The sequence below is a fragment of the Opisthocomus hoazin genome, chromosome 3 (genome assembly GCF_030867145.1).
Source record: "Opisthocomus hoazin isolate bOpiHoa1 chromosome 3, bOpiHoa1.hap1, whole genome shotgun sequence".
NCBI classification, from domain to species: Eukaryota; Metazoa; Chordata; class Aves; order Opisthocomiformes; family Opisthocomidae; genus Opisthocomus; species Opisthocomus hoazin.
In genome coordinates, this window is record NC_134416.1 from 73,086,924 (window position 1) to 73,111,780 (window position 24,857).

General features: G+C 50.2%; 1 protein-coding gene across 1 annotated transcript; it reads right to left on the reverse strand.

Annotated features, from left to right (window-relative positions):
- Nucleotides 1-7,970: 7,970 nt before the first annotated feature.
- IRX1 (iroquois homeobox 1) lies at nucleotides 7,971-12,901 on the reverse strand. Its single transcript, XM_075415290.1, has 4 exons — nucleotides 12,638-12,901; nucleotides 9,034-10,048; nucleotides 8,405-8,471; nucleotides 7,971-8,028 (listed from the first exon to the last, which is right to left on the reverse strand). Exons 1-4 carry the CDS (start codon nucleotides 12,899-12,901, stop codon nucleotides 7,971-7,973), a joined length of 1,404 nt encoding a protein of 467 aa, XP_075271405.1.
- Nucleotides 12,902-24,857: the final 11,956 nt, after the last annotated feature.

Below are 24,857 nucleotides of genomic sequence, written 5' to 3' on the forward strand. Positions count from 1 at the left end.
ATCCTTTTTATTTCAAAAAAGGCTTGAATGCTCTGACACACTTTAAAAATCTCCTTGTTTTCAGTTACAACATAAGGAATCTATATGGCTGCTAATATGTTTGCATTTGTAGCTTTTCCAGACTTTTTTTTCCTCCCAGCACACTGCAGTATAGCAATGTCAGAAATATACCATTCCCCATAACAGGACACATCTGTGGTGAATCTGCACAGAAGCAATTAATTTCCTTGTGGTATTTTTACACTGGGGGCTTAATGCAAGTCCCCATTATACAAACAAAAAGCTCTAGACAGCTCCTGCTGCCTGATAAAAAAAAAAAAAAAAAAAAAATCAGATTGAGAAGGGCTGTTTGGCCTAGGACTGCTACAGGCAATGACTTGTAATGAGGCATCCCAACACTAATTATGAAGCTTATTAAAGAGAATTGTCTAAGTTGTACTAAAGTGCATGCTATAATCACGTTAAGGGGGATGTGCATATTGAACTGGGGTCCTCCGGTTTCCTCTCTTAGAGAAGTGGACCCACTACTTAATGAAGCCAATTTGGGTCCCTGTTTACAGCAGCAATATTATTGTGCTTGGCAGACTGGTCAAGATGAATTTGATGGAGAAGCCGGTGAGAATCCCAGCAGCTTGGTGATAATTCACACATCATAGCCTTCACAGCTAACTAACATCTGCAGGTGAGCAGGCCAAGAAACTGTCAAAAACAAATACTTCCAATCCAGGATTTTATTATTAAACTTCTCCCAAATCTTCACTAAGGTTGAAAAAGCAGTATTTCAGTGCACTGTTTCAGCAAAGGGACGGGGACGGGGGGGGGGGGGGGGGGGAAGATTAATAAAGATGTTAGGAGGCTGAACTGCTGTGAGATTTGTTTAATTATTCCCCACAGTACTGCCCCAGCAATCTGCTGACATTTAGCCCCGACCTTGCAAATCCTCAGTAAATATTAATATATCAACTCAAACAGGGACCGTTGTTTTATTGGTTCATGGAGCTCAGAGAGATTCGCCACAGCAGTGAAAAATAATGTGCAGAACTGAGGAAGAACGGCTCCTTTGATATCACCTTCTGCTGCACACATGTGCTGGGAGCATCAACAAAATGGAAATTCTGTTACTTTGCCACAGCTGTAGAGTGACACTTCAGATGCCTTTGCTTCCCTTTGTACAGCCTGCTGGAATAATCCCAAAACCACAGTGGCAAGAGATTAGAAAACACACACGCGCGCGCGCGCATATATACACACACAGAGGAAGAGAGAGCGAAAGAGAGAGAGAGATCGCATTTTATTATCTGACACAGTGGAAATTTTAATAATGGTAAGCTCCCATCTTAAAACCTAATAAGCTTTGCCCAGAACAATGAGCGCGCTAATAAGAACCAAGGCAGCTAAGCACAGTCCACTGGAATCTGTTTACTATGGTGACTTTGCTGTTTGCCTCGGAGAGTGCCACATAAACTTCTTTTTTCTCCCAACAGTTGCCCCTATTGACTGCTTCCTAATGTATTTTATGTGCCTATCAGTCCTCACAAATCCTGACAAAATACCCCCAATTTATTTTCTCCCTTTTATTTGCTTGCCTGAAATGTAAATGTACATTATTAAAATATCTTCTCATAACTACACTGCCATTACTAATAGCCGAGTGTTTGATGTGGGTCAATACTGCATCCAAAATTCTTAGGTTTAGGGGAAAGGGCTGCTGTACAACATTTGGCATTCAGATGTATTGAGCTGCAGAGTTAATGCGTGATTAATTTTATTCATAAAAATGTTAATCACTTCATTGTGAGATCTTTTTAACATTCTGTGCACCGAACACCTTTTAACTTCTTTTTCACACAAGCTCACAAATGTATTTAATATTTTCAAACATTCTGTTATTACCAATAACACTGGTAATTAAACATACATTTAAAATGCAATAAAAAGCTGGCAAGCAACGGCACGGCACCGAGCACAAATGCAAGGGGGTTGCCCGCTGCCTCTCCCGTGCCCCCTCCCCCTTGGCAGCAACTGACCAATTTCTTTAATGTGCACTTGTTTGCAGAGTCCTGGAGGCATTTTTTCTTTCTTCAAGCATGCTACAACCTTTGTTGACACAGCCGAGTATCGTGAAAATGATACAACTCCGTAGCACGCTACAGATGGTGCTAAAAATACTTCTGTTCTCAGGGAGGGGAGGATCACAGCGCCGGGCACATCGCGGCAGGTTGAGGGCTCTGGGGGTTTTGTTTTGGGTCAGGATGGAATGGGATGGAGTGGGGTGGGGTGGGATGGCATGGGATGGGATGGGATGGGGGATTTTTTTGAGACGAGCGCTCAAGCCTCATCCGAGAGTGGTGTCAGGCACTGGTGGGTGTGCCGGCTGCACTCACTGACTTCTTGTTTCCAGCTGGGCAAGGCTATTGTGAGTGCATTCAGCCAATGCACTCATGAAACTGGATAAATGGATTAGTGGATCAGAGACACCATCGGCATCTTCAAAAGGAAAACAGCAGCCTGCAAAAAGACTGACATTTGTGTACTGGGGCAGAGGGTGTGTGAATGCTCTGCCTCCTCCAAAGGGACAAGACAGTGATAAACTTTCCACACTGACCACCTCACTTTGTGCTACAATTGACCAACAAAATAAATGGATTGCTTCATTGTTTTGGACCCGTAGGCAGCAGAGGGAAAGCCCTACTTGTGCAGCAACAAAGCACAATGTATTGTGTGGGGCCAACAGCTCAAAATAAAACCTTTAATTATCTATGGGTCAGCCATAAATCTGGTATAAAAATAAATGTTACTTTTTAAACCCGCCTTTAATTCTGCCCGGTGTTTACGGCGGCGCTTTCTATTCTCTCAGGAGAGGCACTACCGGGGCTCGGTGCGCGCTCCACGTTGGCGTTTTCGCATTAGCTTGACTCCAGAGGAACACGTTGGAAACAAGTTTGGCTATCAGACACGACGGATGTCTGTGATGCTAATTAAAGCAGGTAAAAACAGATAAGAGACATTTTTTTTTCCACTTTTTTTACAAACACCCATGCATGTGTTCTTTTCGCACACACAAAAGAGAAGCCAGAACGGGTATCGCTAACGGTGACGGGACTCGAGTAAATTAATTCCTCACAGAAGTACATTGTTTAGTTTTAAGAGCTCATATTTTCGAAGTCTTAAATTTTGAATACCTATTTCTGTGGGGTTTTCAGTCTCCTGGTACTCCCGGCGATTGCTGTCCACATGGCTGGTTTTACAGGCGAGCTATGAACGGCGCTGCATGGGGGCACCGCACAATGGGGAACACCAACCTCGCCGGGAGCCGTTTGTGTAACTTTTCGCTGGAAAACACACCACGTAGGCCATGTTTATTACATGTTCCAGTGCTTTACTCGGTTTGTTGGTCCCAGGTAAGATTTACTGCTGAAACGTAACGCTTGGCGACTCGAAGCCTGGAATTGGGCCCCGCATCCCCCCTCGCCACAGCCCCCACGAAGCCGGCAGCGGGCTCGGGCCCTGCCACCCACCTTCGCGTCCCTTCTCCGGCCCATTTAGGCCACGGTCCCCGGCCCACGGCGAGCAGCCGGGTTTCGGGGCCTGCGGGTGCCGCATGAGGGCCTGGCGGTGCCCCTCCACCGGCCAGCAGGCCTGCGGGGAGGCGGGCAGGGCCGAGCGCGGGCGGGCTGGGCCCTGCAGGGCGCGGGAGCCCGGCCGGGCGGAACTAACGCCGGCCCCGCATCGCCCTCCCGCCAGTCGCCGGGCTGTTCCAGCGCGGGGCCGGCGGCCGGCAGCGGCGGCGAGCCCCCCGGTCCTGCAGGCCGCCCGCCCGGTCTCGGCCTACGAGGGCGACTGAAACTTCAGGGCGCGGGATTTCATGGAGCGGGGCCGCGTGTTACATTTATCAGTGTCAGGCCACTAAAACAGAGATATGAATATGAATCCTCCGTATAGCAGGGGAGATGAATGTGCTTGCGAATAACTGATCGGCGCCCACGAGGAAAAAAAGAAAGGAAAAGAGAAAAAAATGGCTGGGGGGGGGGGGGGGGTAGTGGGGGTGTAGGCAGACGCGGTGACACAATGGCAGCTACTGGGCGGCGCGGCGAGCCCCGCGGCGAGGGCCGGTGCGGGGCTCCCGGCGGCTGCCCAGCTCCGGGGCTGGCTCGGGGCTCTCCGCTTCGCAGACCGCAGCAAAGCAGCAAAAAGGGACGGCAGGAGCCGGGGACGACGGCAGGCACAGGAACGGGACGGGTGAAAGCACACGCGCCCTGCTCATTTTCCCGTTCCCTTTCTCCAACCACCCCCCCCCCCCAGTTAAAAATAGACTTCTTTTTCAGAATAAAACAGGAAAAAAAGAATAAAAAAATGAGGCATGCATACCAATGAGCACGTTTCATAACTATGTCTCTGTGACAAAGCCAAATCCCCGCAAAGCTGCCGTTTTGCTTTTAATGTGTTCTGGAAAGCTGCTCATTTCGGAGTTTGCTGAACTCGAGATCGTATCGACTTTTCAGTTCTTCTTTTTGCCGTTCTTCAGTTAGTGCTAAGCAAATAATAACAGAAACAAGGCAGGGAAGCAGTTTTACTGGAGGAGGATGGAGGATTATGCAAACACGTATGAAAAATGTTTTCTGACACCCTTTTAAATAGCACGAGAACGTATCTTGGCGCTCGGTTGTTGTTCTAGAAGAAGTATGGCTCGATGTAGGTCCCACCCGACTCAATGCAAATTCTCCTGTTGACTTTATTTATCAGGTTCGGGTACCGTTATCGCTTTAAAAAAAAAAAAAAAAAAAAAAAAAAAAAAAGAGGTAGGAAACTAGGACTTTCCAATTTACTCTTATCAGCTCGAAGCATTCCCAATTAAGGCAAATCGTTTAGCTTAAGCTTCTCCTTTATTATTCTCCCCACACTGTGGTATTTGCTTGTAGACATCTGCCAGGGTGGATCTCAATGAAAATGGAAAATATGACAGAAAAACTACGAGTTATTTTCCTGGCAGGGTGACGTAACCGATCATTCCTCGCACGGCTCACGTGACAAGCGAAACCCAGGAAAGATGGAGTCCCCGCTCCTTCCCAAAACTGCCGCGGGGTGTCTGCGCATCCCCCCCGACCCCGCACCGCACCGCACGCCGCGGGGCACCGGCAGCCTCCGAGGGCTCCGTGCGGGAATGCGGCGTCCGCCCTCGCCGAAACTTCCTCCGAGGCTGCCCCCCCCTCTTCGCCAGCCCCGGTGGGGGGGAGGCGGGTGCTTCGTCCCACCCCCAGCCAACGCTCCGGTCGCGGTGGCCAGAGGCGGCGTGGACGGCCCTGACTCCGCGGGGCTTCACTCGCCCCCGCCGTACCCCCCTCAGCTGGCTGGGGAGCTGGGGAGGGGAGATTCACAACTGCTGGCGTTACTGGAGGGGGGGGGGGGGGGGGAATTCAAACAAGCAGATGAAAGAAAAAAAAAAAATCAAGTTCTGCAGCAGAGTCTGCTCTGGAGATGCTGAGGCTTCTACAGGCGGAAAACGGCCAGCCAGATAACTGCGGGGAATTATCACTCTCCGGAGGATAATCAGAGCGGGAAGCACGCTCCGGAGGACGTTTCTGTTAACGTGCTCTGGAGTTAAAGAATTAAAGGCTTGCGGCCCCTTCGCCGCCCCCTCACCCCCCCCGCGGTCCCCGGCCGAGCCGAGCCGCGGGCCGCCACCGGGAGCGGGGACGGCGCCGCCCGCAGCCCACAGAGGGCGCTGCGAGCCTGCCCAAAGCCCGGCCCGTGCCGCGCCGCTCGGCCCCGCTCGGCCCCGCTCGGCTCACTTCGGCCCCGCTCGGCTCCGCTCGGAACCTCTCGGCCCCGCCGCGCTGAGGGAGCGGGAGGGCTGACACGCAGAGACACACGCGAACATCCGCACTCCTTGGCTGTCCGCAGCTAAAAGTCCCTCCTGACGTTAACGGGCCGCCGAGCCGCCCCCCCAAGCCATCTCGGCCCCGCCGCCGAGCACCGCTGCGCGCTTTTTGCGCGCCATCTCCCCCGTGGGCGGCGGAGCCGGGCCCGCACCGCCGGGTGGCTCGGGGCCGGCTGAGCCCGCCCGAGAGGAATTTGGGAACTGGGCCCGAGGGAGGCGAGGGGCAGCCGGTGCGGGGCTGCTCCAGTTCCTTGTGGGTCGCTAGGAAAGAGAAAGCTAGTGCCACAGGTTTGCAGCCAGCACTGATCCGGCGCGGCTTTGCAGGCGTGAGGTCTTGCTGCTTCTTCTCCCTTCACTGAAAACTGAGTTGTTACGGTATGGTTAAAACTGTGATGTGCCCTTTTGTTGGGAGCGGGGCTGCCCCGCGGCTTAGGGAAAATGAACCAGCTGAAAGCCGGAGAGCAAACTGGGTGATGCTGAGCGGGGACCCGCGGGGTGCCGAAACGCGTCTCCTTCCAGAGAAACAGCGCGCTGCGCGTTTCAGGTATCCCGCACTAAACCTGTGTCGCCTGAGCTCTTTCTCTAATCCGTTTGGGGAAAAAAAAAAAAAAAAAAAAAAAAAAAAAAAAAAAAAAAAAAAAAAAAAAAAAACAACCACGCAAAAAAGAAGCAGCCTGCAGCCTCCACGGCTCTGTCAACAGATCCCTAAGCGTTGGGTGGTTCACCGAGACCCCTCTTCGCTTGCGACGGTTTTTCGGCTAAACCGAGATAAATATTCTGATCCCTGACAAGAATTTTATTAATATTTTATTTGAAAATCTCGTCTTGCTTCCGACAAGTCCTGGTTTGAGGTTGGGTCAGTTTGGATAGGGCGTCACCGCATTATTTCTTAATGACTTTCCCAGCTGCTTCTTTCCATTTTCCACCATCAACAACCATCTGGTATCTTATTAGCACCTCAATGCTCATTTAGTGTTCTCATTTAGGAGAAAAAAAGAAGTAAACACTCAAAATATTACACATTTTAACGGACCGTCTTTGGAAGATTAATGCCCTTATAAACCGGTAGATAGTCTCTATTAGGCTCTTTTTAACCAACAGAACTTTCTTCTAGGACGTGCAAGAGCTACTTTTTTGCTATCTTTTTTTTTTTTCCGCTAAGATTGTGCTTAATCTCACAGGGAAAAAATATTTCACAGTAATATTTCCTCTGTATTTATTTAAAGCATAAATGGTTACAAATAATTCTGTTTCCTAATCTATTATTTTTTTCGTCTTCAGCAGGAATGTATACCAAAGCACTAAAGCTCTTCTTCCTATTTAGGAACCGGTTTGGACAGCAAAGTTATGCAACTTGGAACTGTGAGAAAACTTCTCCCTTTCTTTTGCAAGAATATTTTATAATGTAAGTGGAAGTCAGATCCATTTATGTTCGGACAATGGATACTACAGAACACGTTTGATTAATCACGGTTCAAGAAATAACTTTAATTTTGCTAGTCAAGAACCAGCTTCACTCAGCCTCTTAAATTTGCGTGTATGAAGAGGGAAGCTCGCAGCTTGTTTTCGACAAAATAGCCACAAGAGTCATTGAAAGCTTTGATTTTTGATTCACGGCATCAATTTGGTATTTAAAGTTTCAGTTACCCAAAGGCAAAAAGAGTTGGCTTTTCAGAAAGCAAATTGTAAATGTTTGAATAGATTTGCAATATATGTATAAGATCTGCAGCGACAGAATACATACCTGAAGAGAGATCATAATTTCATTTAGTTTATTAGACAAAAATATATGATTTAGACAAGTTTTGCTGACGCGCTATTTACAATCTGAAATCACTCTATATACAGAAAAACACAAACACATGGGAAACATTTACCAAACAAATAATCCAAGGATGGTTAGAATAACACGATCTGAAATGGTACAGTGAAGAAGGGGATCCATCTACAGGTTTGCGTAATCGCTTTTATGGATTTGCACCACTTTATTGCAAAAAGAGATTGATGGGAGTCGTTTATATCGTTTCCTTTTTTTTTTATTTTCTGTCCTTAATACCAGTCTCTGTAATATTTTTTTCACCAAACCATTTAATCAAGCAGAAGGGAGAGCTGTTAAAATTCTCGGTGTTCCCTCTTGCTGAGCCAAAGAGCTGCAGGGGGGAAGAGAGGAAAAAAAAAATAAAAGAAGTAACAATCTTTCAGGAAAAAAAAAGAGAATCCTTTCCTATAATTGCCTGTCTATTGCTATAGCGTACTAGTATTAGTTAATTGCACAGAAATCATTGTCACTGGTGTAATTAACACAAGATCTTTGAGGTCTGTTAAGCTTCAGAAAAGTTACAGGCTGGCTATGTACAATTGCAATTTAGCCGAACTTTGGAAAGTTTACAGCGACTTCTAAGTTGTTCTTGTTGTCTGTATGTATTATTATGGTGATGATTAGGTGTTATAATTAGTCTTTATTATTCAAACACTCTGTTTCACATAAGTAACATTCTTGCAGTGAAAACAAACAAACAAACTCACTTGTCACGGACAGGCTGGAAGGGCGATTTTAGCGGCTGAGGTGGGGATTCAGTTCTCGGTACATTTTCTAGAAGAAGACAGAAAGAAAAAGAGGAAAAAAAAAAAGGGACAACCATTTTAGAATAAGAACGACAAAAATCTGGACTGAGTGCAGAGAACACACCTCCCTCTCCCCCTCTTTTCAGACGCGTGTAGGTGTATACGCGTGGTGGGGCTGGGGGTGTGTACAGCACCATTCCCTACTTTCAATATTTAAGCAATGTGCAAGCTTTTCTTGCCCTATTGTGGACTGCCATTGAAAGTATTTGGAGATGAGTGTCAGGAAGGAGGGAAGGAAAGCACAACTCAGGGAGTGCGTTTCACGGCGCTATTCCCGCATTCTCATCTTATTTTGGTGGGCGTATGGGGAGAGAAGGTAACAGCCCACATGAAATCGGCTTAATGTATGCAATCAACATTCTCCAGGAGAAAAAAAAAAAAAATATCAATGCTAGGGTAAACTGTCTGTAACTCCCCTAAAGGCAATCAGTTACACCAGGGCTGGATCTGACTGCGCTCCTCAAGGAGAAGTTGTTCATCTACATGTGTTGTGGATGGAGGGAGAGGTGGGGGCCTGATGCGTTCATTACCTATGTGTTTGGGACTTGTCCTCTCCGAAGGTTTTTCATTGCCTAGGGCTCCCAGAGTTGCTGTTAAAACAGAAGGTTGTTGCTGGGCCTGGAGGTGGTGATTGTGATGAGCAGCATGATGGTGATTTACTCCCAAAAAGGACCTCACGTTTAGCAGGGAACTCTGAGTGAGGAAAGCCCCATTTGTCCAGTTGTGAAATTTGCCAATCTGGCAAGTGTAGAGTCCATGGCTAGGGAGAAAAGCGGGGTGCTGGATCTGTGGAGAAGTGTGGTTAACCTGGGGAGGCGGGGGCGGAGGGGGAGAAGATTTCAGGGCACCGTCGGGACTGGTTGCCGTCTCTGCCAAAGACCAAATCTTGGGTTTGCTGTGAGATGGCATCTGTAAATTGTTCTGTCCCCCGGGACTGATGATTCGTGTGCTGTTGTCAGAGGCCTCCTTCACCATGGCCAGCGCATCCTTGGGTTTCAGCCCTTCAGACCCTGACAGTGCCAAATCCTTCCCCTTTTCCAGGTGCTCCTCTTCACTGCTTTGTCTCAGGAGCTCGGGCTTCTCCTCCTCTTCCTCATTGCTCTGTTCCCCATCGTTCTCGTCGATTTTATCAATGTCTATGCTCTCCAGGTCGATTTCCTCATCATCTTCATTCTTCTCGGGGTCCCCCTCATTGTCACTCCCGAAGAGGTTGGCATCTTCTTGGTCCTTACTCCTGGAGCCCCAGGTCACCTTGTTCTCCTTCTTGAGCCGCCGGCGGGCGTTGGCAAACCAGGTGGAGACCTGGGTGAGGGTCATCTTGGTGATGATGGCCAGCATGATCTTCTCGCCCTTGGTGGGGTAGGGGTTCTTACGGTGCTCGTTGAGCCAGGCCTTGAGGGTGCTGGTGCTCTCCCGGGTGGCGTTTTTGGGCCTCCCCGGGTCCCCGTACTGGAACTGTCCGTAGGGGTAATAGCCGGGGGCAGTGTGGGCAGCAAAGGTAGCAGGGTGGACACCCGGATTATCTTTCAGTTCGTACTGGGAGCCCTGCAACACATTCAGACAAGCGGAGAGGAAAAACCACGTCAATTATCTCGTTAGCGTCTCTGACAGACCCGAGCAGGCTGCTCCGGGAGCCGGGGTGCGCCTTGGAGCGGTGCAAAGGGTCTTGCGGGCCACGTCGGCCCTCCCCGCTACAGGCTCTCCACCTTTCGATCAGAGGTATTCCCAGATAACACACACACACACACACACCCCGCTTGCAGGGGAAGGGAAGGAGAGGGGCTGAGCTGGGCGCTGCTGGGCACGGCGCGCGTTTCCCCCGCGAACCGGATCAAATCGAGCGGTGGAAACACCGCAGCTTCGCGTCCGCCCCGGCGGGAGGATTCTCTGCGGCCCCGGAACGGCCAGGCAGGGAGGGCAGGTGCGACGCCGCGGCGAGGGGCTCCGCGCCGTGACGGTCCGCGGAACAGCCGGTAGGGAGCTACGGACGCGGGCAGAGCACTCCTCTTTGGCCCCGGGTCTGCCTTTGGGAGGACCCGGCGTGAGGCGATGCTGGGGAGGGGACGCGCGGCCGCGGTGCGACGGCGCTGACAGCGCCAGGGATTCTCCGCGCACAAGCCAACTGCCTCCCCCCGCCCCCCCCCCTTCGCCCCCCAAATCACACGCTGAGATTCTGGTGTAAAACGTGAACTTCGCGACTGTTAGGGGAGCAGTTAAACTCCGGAATGAAAGCCGGTCCACGCGTTGTAGAATATGGGGACACTTTATCTCATAAGTTTGGCTTTGATCTGGGCACAGCAAACACAAACTGCTTACAAGCGTTTAGAGAGGGTGATTTATTTGCAATCAATATTCTTTTTATCATCAGTGGTAAAACACAGCAAGTCAAATTATCCCATCAGGTGTTTTGGTAAATAACATTTTATCTTTCCAGCAACCTCATTAGGCCTCATTATTACCGCAAATTGTCTAGATATTAACTTAATATTTTACCTTGTGATTTACAAACCCTCAGAATTTCAGAATTTATTTCAAAATATCACCGTCATGGTAAACCGAGGTAGTAAAACACCGAGATAGTTTGCGAGGAGGAAAGGGACCTGTTCCCGCATAGCTGGCGTTTAGAGCCGTTTTCTCTCTTGCTTGCTGCTACTACAGTCTCGCTTTTTTTCTAGCCCAGAAATACATTCTTAGTACAACTCTTGCGAAATTTGTGTCGGCCTGAAAAACGAAACTCTTCAAAAATGTCCGCGAAGAAACTAATTTAACTTTGTCAAACAGTTAAACATGAGCATGTATTTTAATTTCAGAGACACAAAGAGAAGCCCGACGTAATTTTTGTAATGTGTTACAGAGTGGGCTTTCCGCACTCCCTTTATTCCGCGGTCTTTTGTTATTGTTGCTGAAATGATATTTTTTTGTGTAATCTCTTTTGGGAATTCTTTTGAAGAAGCCACTTGTAAATCACTCATTGCTTCTGTCTCAACTTTTACTGCATTTCCAAAATCAAGGTTAAAAAAAGGAGGAAACGCATGCTGTTATAAGTGCCTTCGCGGGAAATATTTGCAGCACAAAACGATCTGTTTTCAGATGCTGACCCGTGTTCGACAGCGCTTCTGCCAACTTGCCTACATATGCGTGTTTAATACCCTCACAAGTTATCTCTTGCGTGCACACAGTTATAAATATCGACACTTTTATGTTTGGGGGGGCGGGGGGAGAAGGGAAAGAGGGGCATTTAGGAATTAAGTGGAACCTGTGCGTACCACCGCCGCCGGGAAATTTGGAGACACCACCAACGAAAACGTTTCAACGACATCGGACATATAAACAGTCAGGGTTTGTTGTTTGTTTGTTGTTTTTTTTTTTAAGATGTTTTGCTTTTGAACTATTACATTCTAAAGAAAAAGGGGGAATAATAATAAAAAAGAGCATATGCAAGGACGATCTGGGTGACGGCAATTTATTTCAGAGTTCACACCAAGGCGCCTTGCTGCTCCGATGCGCAGAGCGGGATGCGGATGGATGCAAATCCGTTCTGCGGCACCCGCCATCGCCAGGGCACGGGAACTCCGGGGAACCGAACGGGCCCGTTTTAGGGCCGGGGGTAAAACGCCCCGAAACACGCGGGCGTGCCAGCCCCCGGCACCGCGCTTCGGCCTCCCGCACGGAACCTGTTCGCAGCTCGGCGGGAAAGGAAAGCACCGGGCGGGGAGAGGAGAGCGCTGGGAACAACGGGACCGGCAGTATCGCCCGTCAACACCACCACCACCGGCAGCAACAAGAAAACCCCCAAAACGAACCAAAAGCAAACCAGGGAGGGCCGACGCGGGGGGAGGCAGGAGCCCCGCTCGTCCCCTCCGCCGCCGAGGGGCAGAACTCACGGGAGTTTCTCCCGGGCGGAGCCGCGGGGGGCTGCGCCTGCAGACGGACCCAGCCGCCCCGCGGCCCCGGCCGCGGCCCCCCCCCCCTCCTTCCCCACCGCCCCGCACGCTCCCCTCTCCGCGCCGGGCGGGAGCCGCCGCCGCCGCGCTGGGCCCCGCGGCCCCCGCCGCCGCTCCCAGCTCTCGGCGGGCCCGTGGGGGGGGAGTGAGGGGGGGGGGTCCCGCCGGCGGGATCGCGGCGCCCACTCACCATCTGGGAGAAGAGGCCGAGGTCGGCGGTGTAGGGCAGGAAGGCGCTGTAGTTGGGCGCGCTGTAGGGGCCGGCGTACATGCCCAGCACCGAGGTGACGGCGGCCGAGCCGCTGCCCAGCTCGGCGCCCCCCGGCCGGCCCGAGGCGGCGGCGGCGGCGGCGGCGGCTGCGGCGGCGGCGGCCAGCACCCCGGGCCGGTCGCTCCCGTAGACGGCCTGGCTGGCGCTGAGGTACTGCGGGTAGCCCAGCTGGGGGAAGGACATCTCCGGGGCGCGGGCACGGCGGCGGCACTGGCGGCGGCAGGAACGGCAGAAATATAAAAATAAAAGGGGGTGGGGGGGATGGGGGGGAAGGAATTACACACAAAAAAAAAAAAAAGAAGGAAGGGGAGGAGGGAGCCTGAGCAGCCGGGGAGGGGAGCGGAACAAACCCGGGCTTCTCTGGATCTCTCTCTCTCCCTTTCTTTCTCTGTCTCTCTTTTTTTCCTTCCCCCTCTCTCTTTACTGGAGTCAGGCAGGGCGAGAGAACAGAAGCCTAGCCGATAATTTTCTTTTCTCGTTCTGAATTCTCTCTGTCAGAGATATATTGCAACCTAGGTGTAGAGGAGGAGGAGGGTGGCAGGATTCAGTGGGGTGTCTTTCCTCAAATCCCGTCTCTTCCGCGCTCCTAAATCCCTTAGATGTGATCTGATCAACAATTGAGCTCCGACTGATGCCCCTGCCCTCGGGTCCCGGGCTGATCTTTCAGATAGAATTTGAAGTTGATGTTTTGATTGGCATCCACTTGAGCTGCAGGCGCCGCCCCCCCCTCCCCGCCCCCCTCGGTGCAGCACGTGGTGCGCAGCCCAGCCCGGGCCCGCTTCCCGCGCCGCTGCCCGCCCGCCCCGCGCGCGCGCGCGCTCCCACGTCCCGCGCGCGCGTTCCCGCGGTGTTTAGCAACGGTCTCCGTCCTTCCTTGCTTCCTTCCTTCCTTCCAGGGGAGCCCCCGCTGCTGCGTGACAGCCTGCCCACGCGGTTTCACTGCTGCCCGCGTTCCCCCCCAGCGACAGCCGCGTCGCGGGGTTCTCCCGCCCCGAACGCCGAGTCCCCCCTCGTCGCCATCGGGCGCGGGGGCAAACCTGAGCGGCCGTGAGTCGGAAAGGGACCTTCGCAGCCAGGCGGCTTGTCGCAATTTACCGAAAAAAAAAAAAAAAAAGAAAAAAGGCATACAAATAAATAAATAATTATATAGTTCATTAGATAAATAAATAAATAAATAAATGCCGTCTGCCTCTAGCAGCCCGCGAACGCCACGCATACACAACTTTGCTGAAAGTCAAAAGGCTCCTAGCAGTTCCTTTCAGAAGACTCTTTAGCTAAAAAGAAAAAAGAAAAAAAGAAGAAAAAGAAAAAAAAAAATAAAGACCCTTCAGCCGTCCTCCCCCTCCCCTCTTTTCTTCCCCTCGTACCCCGCCGACCGGTTGACATTCGGGGACAGCTATCAGAGGCATCGCGAGAGATCTCGGAATATTAGCGATCAGTAATCCCGCAAACCGACAGCGGCGGGAAGGATGCCAAGGGGCACAGAAGAACCCCAAGCCTTCCCCACGAGCGGGGGGGGGGCGGACACCTGAGTGGCTGGTGGGCTGTCAAAACTTCCACCCGACCTCCTCAGCGGGGACCAAGGGAAACGCATGGGGGGGGGGGGGGGACACGACACACGAACGACACGAAAGGACAAGACCAAGCTGTTGGCTGATGCCGCTATAGTCATTAACACCAATGAGTAGAGAAAGGGATTTTTTTTTTTCATTCTTCTTCCCCCTTGTCCCCTTGGAACGGGGTGGGAGGTGCAGAGGGAGACAAAGGACCCCTCTGCGAGGGACCAAGGGTCTCGGCCGCCTGGCAGGAGGCGAGCCGCCACCGCCGCCACCCTGCCCGTTCCTCGAAGTGGCGGGGCTCGCCCGGACCCCGCCGGGGCTGGCGAAGCCTGGCGCTGCCCGGACGGCACCGCCAACTTTGCTTTCCCTGCCGCTGCCGGGGCCCTCCCGCCCCCCCGGCGGGGGGAAACGGGGCGCAGGAGGGGGGCGGGGAGCCGAGGACTGGGCCTTGCTTACCCCGGCCCTCCCGGCCCAGACGGACCGCCCGGGGGACCGCTCTGCCCCCGCGATCCCGTCCCGCAGCCCCGGGGCTGGCGCTGCTGCCCCCGGCCCGGCCCGGGAGCTGAAGGGGCGGACGGGGCCGCTGAAGTCTCCCTCAAGGAATGGCGGGGGCCGCCGAGGCCAAGGCCCGCTGCCTTTCGGGGTGGAAGGGCTGGGCGGAGGGGCGGGCGCTGGAAGCGGGAGGAGCCGGGGCTCCGATGCCTCTCCCCGAGCCCCCCGGGCGAGAACCAGCTCCCGAGGTCAGAGCCCCTCCGCGGGGCTTCGAGCCCCCGCTCCCAGGGGTTCAGCCCGACAGCGCGGGTTCCCCCGGGGACGGGTGGCCGCTAGAGCGGGGGGAGATGCCTCCCCCCCCCCCGGCTAAAAGGCAGCTGCGGGGTGTCGCTGACCCCGGCCGGCCCTTCCCTCCCCGCGCGCCGGGGAACCGCTCCGTCCCAGAGAGCTGGTTAAACTTCCCTCCTTCCTTCCCCCATCGGCTGGGAACAGCGAGCTCTCCCCTTCCTACGCCTAACCGGGAGAGGAGGACCTGCCCCCCGCCCCCGGCTCCAAAATCTCACCCTCGAAGCGGGAGAGCGAGCCCTCAGACAAAACCACCCCGCCGCAACGAAGCTGAGAGGGGGCTTGAGAGCCGCAGCGGTGTTTTGCGAGTGGAAGTGTCACGTTACGAGGGCCGCAGGTAAACAAAGGTGGGATAAGTCACCGACGCTGCCGAAATCTGCTTAGCGCTTTAGATCTGGGTGGAATGTGTATCCAGAAAAGGTTTCCACTTGGAGGCTTAAGAAATGTGAGTCATCCCCTCCCCCACCCGCTCCCATCCTGCCAGATCGGTTCAGGGGGGAAAAAAAAAAAAAAAAAAAAAGAAAAGGAAGGAAAAAAAAAAAAGTCTCACTTGTTTTTCTGTTAGCCCAGCATCTTTTCGGGGCGAACTTTGCTATTCTTCACCTTGCGTGGAAATAGAGCAAATAAATACAAAGTGCAGGTTACCTGTAACGGTGATTTGAGGGGGGCGGAAAGGAGAGGAGAGGGAAAGGAAGATGAAACAGGAAGAACGGGGGGGGGGGGGGGGGGCAGTAAAGAGAGAAAGAAAGGAAGGAAGAAACTCGCCGAGGAGGGGGAAAGTTGCAAGACTGGGAGGAGAGCTTTGTTTCTCATCTGCAAAGTTCCCGGCGCGAGGATGAACAGAGTCCTGCGAACGCCATTAATTATGCGCAGTTCTGATCAGTGAATGCCAGTCCCTCACCACGCGGTCCCTGCTCCTGCATTGGACATTGCCCATTTTTCTGACGGTTTATTAAGTCACTTTAGTAGGCAACCTGGAAAAGCCCTTTTTATTTTTTTTTTCCCCTTGTGGAAGTAAGCTGGGACCAGAGCCGCTACACTAAGCTACTTAGCTCGAAAATCAGTTTAGTGAAGGTCTGGGAGATTCTGGGTTTATTTCCCCCCATACAAGACCTATAGCAGGAACCTAATAACAAAAGTGCGGAAAGAACGAAACCGTACGGAAAATTACGAACAGCAGCAGCAGCTGCCAGAAGCACCAGGGAAGACTTTACCTAAACCCAAGACCTAAACAGTCAAAAAGGTTGGTGTCATCAACCACCCTGCCCGTAAATTAGCTTGAAATTGTTAAGAGATGGAATAAAACTCTGTTTTTCCTAAAAGGTAATTTTAAACATCATTCAGAAAAAAATTTCTCTCTTTCCCCCCCCCCCCCCCCCCTTGAGATCTGTGTTGTAGCTGCTTGAATGTCTCCTTAACTTTCGGCAAAAGCCAACAACAAGGAGTGCGGCGCCAACCCACTGGCCGATCAGCGTCTTTAAAGACGGTGAGCAGTCACGCAGCAAAAAAAGGGGATCGGGCTCAGAGCGAAAAGCAGAGTCACCTTCCCGCTGGGGAGCGGAGGCACGTCTGAAACAGGCAGGAGGGAAACACGCAGCAGCGCCGGGCACAGTGTGGTTATACCTACGGTAATCGCTTAAAATAAATTGTATACTGGTCGAAGTAAATCGACCTAAATGGCCACGCTCGTATAATTCAAAGATCATTGGGCGGATAAACTTCTCCTGAGACAGCCTTCCCGGAGAAAGAGTTTGCTAAGACAGCGTGATCCTGCCTTCCAGTTCCTTAAGGCGATGCATCCACCCCCGAGAGATTTTCTCTTTTATTATTAACAAATCAGTTTAGATAGGGGTCCGATAAGAAATGCAAATCCAGACATAGGGGTCGCTGCTTGGCCGAATTTTAGCGGAAGGCTGGTTCTGCAGGGGCTGGCTGAGGGCTGCCTCTGCGGGGAGGGTACGTGCGGCTTCGACGCGGACCCTGCTTACGAAAAAAAAAAAAAAAAAGAAAAGAAGTCAGTGATTTTTGATCTGCTCCAGATGTCCTGAGAGTGGATATTGCAGGGCTGGGAACCCGCACCAAGCATCTGAGGGCGCTGATGGCGACCAGCGCAGCACGCCAGCCGGGTGGGGTGGGGGGTGGGGGGCAGTTGCGATAACCTGCTGCAAATGCGCAGGGCTGGAGATGGCAGTGATAAACCGCTGAAAACGTCCTCAAATGGAGGTGACAGCGGCGTTGAAAGGAGACACCTACCCACGGGGGGGGATAGGGTAGACACCAGGCAGGGCGCAGCCTGCGAGTGGAGCTCGGATATCTGCTGGCCGGCGGTCCACCCGCGTCAATTCCACGGACACGCGCGCGCGTGGACCTGTTCGCGAAACTCGGGGTTCACGCGGTGTCGGTAGTAAGATCTACCAACAGTAAGCGAGGCTTCAGCGCCTGGTTTGTGGCTTGGGGAGAAAAGTTTTCATTTAATTCTGTGACCGCTCTGAAACGTCCCGGTAACGATTTCTTTCGCAAATCCCCTCTTGATTTTCAGCTCGCACCGGTAATAGACGAAGAAATTCAAGACGATCTCTTCAGTTAATAGTTTGTTTCAATTTTCTTTCCTGTCGAAAGAACGTGCGGGAGGGGGTGGTGGGATGGGGAAGTGCCAAAAAATAGATTATCCGTATGTTACTAATTTTCTGACAGTTCTTAGCACGTAGTTTCACCGTTTTTTCTTCCCCCGCCCCCCTCCCCCCGCAGCCTTTTTCCTGTGTAAGTTTAAAATAACTGTACCATGTTAAGTATCAATCCTATAGATTTTAATGATACATCTGCCCAGGACCGAATCCATTAATTTAATATATCTCGCCTGGATTCTAGTTACGCACCGACTGCCGACTATTTGGATTTGTTGAATGAGTTTTCATTAAGCGCATTATAACCGATTCAGCGCGGTACCGCGTTTCATTCGAGGACGGGCACTTTTTTTTTTTTGGGGGGGGGGGGGAGGTGCGCGGGGCCGTGGCGTTGGGTTCCTCCCGCTGCCAGGCCCCGTCGCCTCCGCGCGCCGGTCCTCGGCACTGCTCATCAGCCCTGATTTATGAGCCTTGTTAAACACTCATTATTACTTTGCACCTTTTTTTTTTTTTTTTTTTTTTCCTCCAGCAGGGTCTGGGAAACAACCCCACTTTGCGACAACAGGGCATGTGTCAAACAATTAGAGACGGAGAGGTGATGTAGCTCTGGAGCGCCAGATTGCCCCCCTCCCCACCCCTTCAAGCCCAACTCGAAGAACATTTATGTCAAAATAAAAAAAAAAAAACAACAAGAAAAAAAAAGGTAAAGGGAAAAAAAAAAGGTTAAAAAAAAATTTCGCCCGCTCTTTCTACGAACTTAATTCACAGCAGCGGCAGCCTTCAGACCTCTGACCGTGCAAACGGGCAGTTTGGTTTGTCCAAGTAAACACAAAGTAGTGATTAGAGATACCTGGTCTTTTCCCTGAATGTGAGCACGTACCCGTCCGCAGTACAGGTAGTACAGGAAGGAATAGAACTCTGAGCAGCTACAGCGTTGGATTGTACTCAAGGTAACAGCTAGTAAGGCGTTTACAAAGATTGGTTTATTCAGCGAGAGAGAGAGCATTTAAAAAAGAAAATATGATCACGTCTCTTTTTTTTTAGTAAATTAAGAGAAACTGATTTTTTTTCATAATACCCTTTTTATTAATCCTTTGTCAGTCCACCTCAGTCTCAACTTACGTTTATTTCTAATAACAACGCGAATACACAGATGCTCTCTCCCTTCGTGCTTTTGCAAATGAATTGTTCAAGCCAGGCACACAGGCCTATATGAACAAGCACACAAACCTACAGAATGAATCATCTGCCTCCCTCTGTATTTATCTGTCCGTCTGTCTGTCTACCTATCTATGAATATTTTATGGGTCTGAACTTAATTAACAAAATAATTTCCATTTTGTCTCCAAAACGATCAACAGCAATTACGTGAGATTTGTAAGGTTTATAATTTTATGTCGCCAGACTGTTGCTTGGGGGCAGAGGCACAATTGCCGTGCCAGCTGCAGTTGTATTTATTTGTTTTTCTGTCTTGTTCCTGTAGGGCTGCATTATGCAGTTTTTAATTAGTTTGTGTTTGTGTTACACCCGTCCCAAATCAATGCCATCCTGGAGCAATGCAATGTAAATTCCTGCAGTACAGGTGTAGCTGCTAGCTCTGGAACACTAGGAAACTCATGTCTTACAAATGAAAGCAGTGAATGCCATTCAGCCAAACTGTCAGCTTTAAACAGCCAAGAGGAAGGAGATCAAAGCGGAGAGCAGGAACTTCTACTCTCCAGATTAGTCTTTATGGTTCGAACGCCTAATGCTATTAAAGGGAACCAGGACATATAGGACATCGTTGGCTACAAAGTTACTTCTAATTTTGCTAAAGTCCTGCCTTATTTTGGCCAATGTAAGCCTCCAGAGCATTTCAAGATGCACTGTTTCCTTTGAGGCCTAGTAGCTACTCATCTGAAATTATGCAGAACTAATACCTTCAGAGACACATTTCTGTTTGTGCACATATTTATATAACTTATCGCCTTCTGAAAGATAATTTTGATTTCCTCCTAGGTTCCACAAAGTCTTTTAATAGAACTCGCAGCAATAAAACCTGAAATTCTAGTATCTCCAGACATGAAAAGTCCCTTTATGTTGTGTTTGGTGTCTCTTCTTTCTTGAAATGACCTCTGTACGGTGGTGTATAAATCTATTATTCCAGTCACCGGGGAATTCTTTTAAAGCTTTCTTTTTCTTTTTTTTTTTTTTCTGTCAGGAATAAGAGATCGTTCATCTTTAACTAGGCCACATAGAAATTATGATTCAACAGCAGTGTATATTTAATTAGAGTAATCTCACTTGAATTTAATTACCTAATGAATTATTTGTTTAAAAGGTAAAAAGGCTTGTTTGCCAAGTACAGTGCAACCCACTGATAAGAACTTCCGTTATAAGAACATTAATATTTTTTTTTTAAAAAAAAGATTTTATGGTTTTATATTTTAACTCTTTGCTTCTGCCAGCCGCCGGTGGGCACGCTGAGCCCACTCCGACCCCATCCCTTCGACGCCTCGCAGCCAGTCGTGTCGTCCCCCCCCCCGCCGCCCACCCGCGTAAGTAACGCTTCCTCGTCGCGCCGGGCCGGGAGGGGAGCGGGCGGAGGCGGGACGCGGGAGGCTCTGACCGTTCGACTTCGGGGCGGAACGCCGGCGCCGCTCGGGCGGAGTGTCTGCTGCGGGGAGAGGGGCTGCTGCGGGCGGAGGGGCTGCGCGCCGCTCCGCGCCTCGCTCCGCACCCCGGGGCTGCTCGGCAGGGCTGCCGTCCCCTCCCCGCAGCGCCGAGCCGGGAAGAGCTCCTGGCCGGGAAGGTGTCAGAGCGCGGAGCGTCAGGCTACAAACCAGTCATCTTCTTTCTTATATGATTATTTTTTTTCTCTTTGTCGCTTTTCCCTCAGTCTTGTGGACAGTGCAGCTAATGACAGCCCTCTGATTATTTACGATTCTCCAGCCAGGACAACAAAAACTGACCATCCTCTACCCTTGACCTGTCTCCTCCGTTCCCAAGTTTTCCAGCTACCGCATTGTTTGTTTCCAAGATACAACGCATACAGTGCTGAACCGCAACACTTGTCAGAAGATTCGCCTGAAAGCAGCACAGCTCAGGGATTATCCGCCTCAAAAAAAAAAAACCAAAAACCAAAAAAAAACCCCAACCAAATCAAAACCCACCCAGTTTTTTTTTTTCTTATGCAATAGCGAGAAGCTCGTCGTGACGTATTCTACCGACCTGCTGCAGAAGAAAACCAGGTCCAAAAAAAAATTATCTTTTTTTTTGTTTTGTTTGGGCTTTTTTCGTTTGTTTTGCCTGTGCTCGTTTGTTTTCTTCTGCGCTGGGACCTCTTCTCCAGTGGGACCTCTGGAAGGCACCAGGGCGCGGCTACCTGTCGCTCGGACCGAGAACTTTTCGGTCCGTCCTTCCCCCGAGCACGGCGAGGCCATCGCCAAGGCCTGAACTGGAGGGCGGGGGGCAGCGCGGGAGGGGGGGTGGTCGGGCCGACCTCTCCTTCCCCCCCCTCCCTCAGTGATGCTTTGCCACCCCCCCCCCCCCCCCCCCGCGGGAAGCCCGGTCGCTGTCGGAGCGGGGAGCAGGCTCCAAGCCGTGTCGCTGCCGGTGCCGAAGGCGATCGGGGGACGCCAGCCACGAACGGGGGTGGGGGGTGTTTCTCCCTCACCTTCCTCGGGTGGGTCAGAACCTGCCAAGCACTTCTGCCAGCGAAGCCCCAGCCGGGGGGAAAGGGGAGCCTGTGTGCGCTTCAGCCGCGGGCAGGGAGGGTGGAAGGAGAAGCAGGGTTAAAACTGAGCTTGGGCAGCGCCGACGCGCCGGTTCGAGCCACAGCCGTGTTTTGGGGGTCCCTGGCAGGTGGCACGGAAGCTCCCGCTCGGGAACTCCCGCACCGCTAATTTGCCCGTGGGCAGCGGCAGAGCGGGGGCTGTACCCGCGGCTCAAGGCACCAAACCCCCCCGTGCTCGGCAGACGAGACCCCCACCCCCCCGCTTCCCCAGCTCCCCCTTCGCAACCCGCGGCCAGGCAGGGGGGAACCCCCTCGCCCCTCGGCCCCTCGGCCCCGCGCCCCCCGCGCAGCGCTGCATTGCCGACACGGCGGCGGTGGGGAAACCCGTGGAGCCCCCCTCGCGAGGGGGGGGATCTGGGGGGTTACTGGACGTCAGGCGGGGGAGAGGGGTGGCGGAGGCAAGCCTCAGCCTTTGCCGTTCTTCGTCTTCTCCGTTTCAGGGCGGGGATCCTCACTTTTTATTATTATTTTTGTTGCCCCCCCCCCCCCCCCGACGTTCGGAGGCCTGCCGGAGAGGAGCAGCTTTACACACAGGTTGCACAAGCTGCTGGCACCGTGGCAGCAGCGGAGTTTACTCGCTTGCCAGCACCCTCAACCCCCATTTCTTGGTGCCAGAAGCGCTTGGGTCTGCTGTCTGTTTCGCACTTTCAGGTAAATATGGCAGGTCCTGAAGCCAAGCGTCGCCCAGGGTCAGTTACAGCAAGAATGGAATATTGACTTCAGGAAACCTCAAACCTCACAATTAGATTAAAAATGTTGAATACTTCCAAAGCTGAGACCGCAGTAATTTTCAGACCCTAGAACGAAATTATCACAATATCTCACGGTTTAGAGGCACATAAACATGCTGGCCTCCTCTACTATGTGTCATTTGCACGCAGTATTATCAGAATCAACTGGCAACTCCACTGAAATGTTTTTAATGACTTTAAGATATTATGGGAGTTATAGATCTGTAGGCCTGGCGTTTTAATTCTTGAGCGCCTATGCTTTCCTTGAAGTTATGAGTGCAGTTGTCACAGCACATCTACATAATGTAGTTTACTCCATTAATTTTGATAACCAAATACATATATTAACCGATCATATCTGGCTGTGTGTTTTAATTCTTACCACTTTTAGAAGATGTGTGCATTTCCGCTGTATTATTACTGATAAAGTACAGCAGTATAATTTCAATCATGCAGTTACAGTAGGAAAAACTGTTAAATAAATCTTAGAATGGAACTTGAATTCCTCACAAAAGCTCCTCAGATTCTTTTTAATATTCTATAAACAGCATAATTTACAGTGCCATTCTGTCTCTTCTGTAGCTTTCTTTTAAGACTACAGCATTAGTAGCACTTGGTGTATTTTCTTTCTTCGCTTTCTTTTTTCTTAGATGTATAATCACTCTTTTTGCTAATACAATTGACTTACGTATCCATTGATGTGTGCTGCATTTTAATGCTGAGTTTTTGTTTTATCCAACAATACTTTTTAATTAAATTGTTTGGATGGTATTAAGGACAGGTATGAACTTGCTTTGGTGTTTAATGCCCAGTGTATACCCGGGCAAGATTTTTGCCTGTGAACAGATTTGCCCTAAAATCAGACTATATAATTCTATACATTGATACACTTGCACGCATTTTTTACTTGACTTGACTATACTTTAGGCTTACTAAATTGTAATTAGCTTTCCCCCTTCTGCTTCTTTCCTCTGCTTTAGTACGCTAAAGTCCATGAGGCCCACAGCTCTTCTGTATTTGTTCTTTCTAGTAACACAGGAGTATACTAGAATGGCAACACAGTTTGAGCTTGGCATGTATTAAACAGCACTAGTCCATAGAAACCATTGCATCAGAATAACAGTGAGGCCAGAAATAAAGTAGATTTAAAAAAATAATAGTAATTGAATGAAAATACTTCTACTGAAACACAATATTACGAGAAAATCCTTCATATGTGGTGCTTAGAACAGGTATTGACTGGTGCACTAACAATATAGTTTTTCTAACAACAAAGTTAATCGTGTCCTCCACTGAATTTTTCGTCTTGATGCTGTAAGAAACAGGAAACTAAACTGTTCAAATTTTTTTCGGGCTATGTCTTTGTGGTAGCTAAATCACTGTGGCAATGAGTCATTGTGCTCCTCAGAGTAGCACTCAGTTTGTTTTATTGATTCACTGCACATTTTTTGCCCCCAAACTTCTGTTTCCCATCTCGTGTGTTTCACTTACACATGGTACTTCCCTGCCAAAGACGGCAATTTTTAGTATTTTGCCTGGGGCCGAGAACACTCAAATAATAATGGTATTATCACATCCAGTGTTATTTCTTCATGCATAACTGGACTGCTTCAGTTTGCAAGACTCTTTATGCAATATGGATAGATATATTTTTCTTTTATTTCCCATGTGTATTCTACTGTTTCCTCATATGTTTTGCAGTGTTCACAGACAAGATAAATTTTAGAAGTCTAAGTCATGATGTTCAGAGACTCACAGACATTATTAAGAACAGTAAGGAATCACCAGCATTTATAAACACAACAGGCCCAAATTAAGACCCTCAGTTCAGCAGCTGGAAGTTTTTTGGTGTTAATTACTACACACAAAGAGAAAACATGCAAGTAACTATGTACTCAGTATATTCTGCACCCTCCATTTAAAGAGATTACCGATGGAATAAAATATTGGTTAGCTTGAGTATAGATAGTGGAATCCGAATTGAAGCTTTTTATTGTGTTTACTTATGTCTGTAAGTTCAAATATTTAACACCTGAATGCTTTTTGAATGCCACGGGATACTCGAATAAAGTCAGATATAAAACAAATCTGAGCTGAGCAAATGTTTTGAAGGCAAGGAAAGTAAAAGGCCATACCCTGACAAACTGGGTTGATAGTGAGCAGGAAAATAATTGTTTTTCTGTTTCGTCTTTTATTTCTGTCCCCAGATTTTCCATGCAAGTCAGACAACAACATGATCATTCAGTAGTTCACAGGTGTTTTTTCTCTCTCTCTCACCTTGTCTCAGGCCAATAAGTGCAAGCGTCTGCAGTAGTTCATACTGTGCTGGCATCGCCGCTGTAATTGCACTAACCCAGAACACTCTACCATAAAAATTTCTATACTAACCTTAATAATTCTAATGCTTTGTGGAAGCAGATTTGGTGCAGTTGCATTGATGTAGTAGATACTGCCAGCATAACTCACAATAATCTTGCAATCCTTACAAAGCCTGCTCTGTGCAATTTCCTTCCACTTCACATTATTTACTTGGTCTAAACTACTTGCTGTTTCATATGGTGATGAATACCCATTCATTTAGTTCAAATAAAATAATCTCTTCAGATATTGATT

Excerpts from the sequence above, each read along its gene's own strand:
- IRX1 (XM_075415290.1), bottom strand. The coding sequence starts at position 12,901 with ATGTCCTTCCCCCAGCTGGGCTACCCGCAGTACCTCAGCGCCAGCCAG. Across the intron at positions 8,472-9,033 it reads GACAAGTCCCAAACACATAG|AAAATGTACCGAGAACTGAA; the intron begins GTAATGAACGCA and ends GTCTTCTTCTAG. Across the intron at positions 8,029-8,404 it reads TTCCAGCCTGTCCGTGACAA|CTCTTTGGCTCAGCAAGAGG; the intron begins GTGAGTTTGTTT and ends TCCCCCCTGCAG.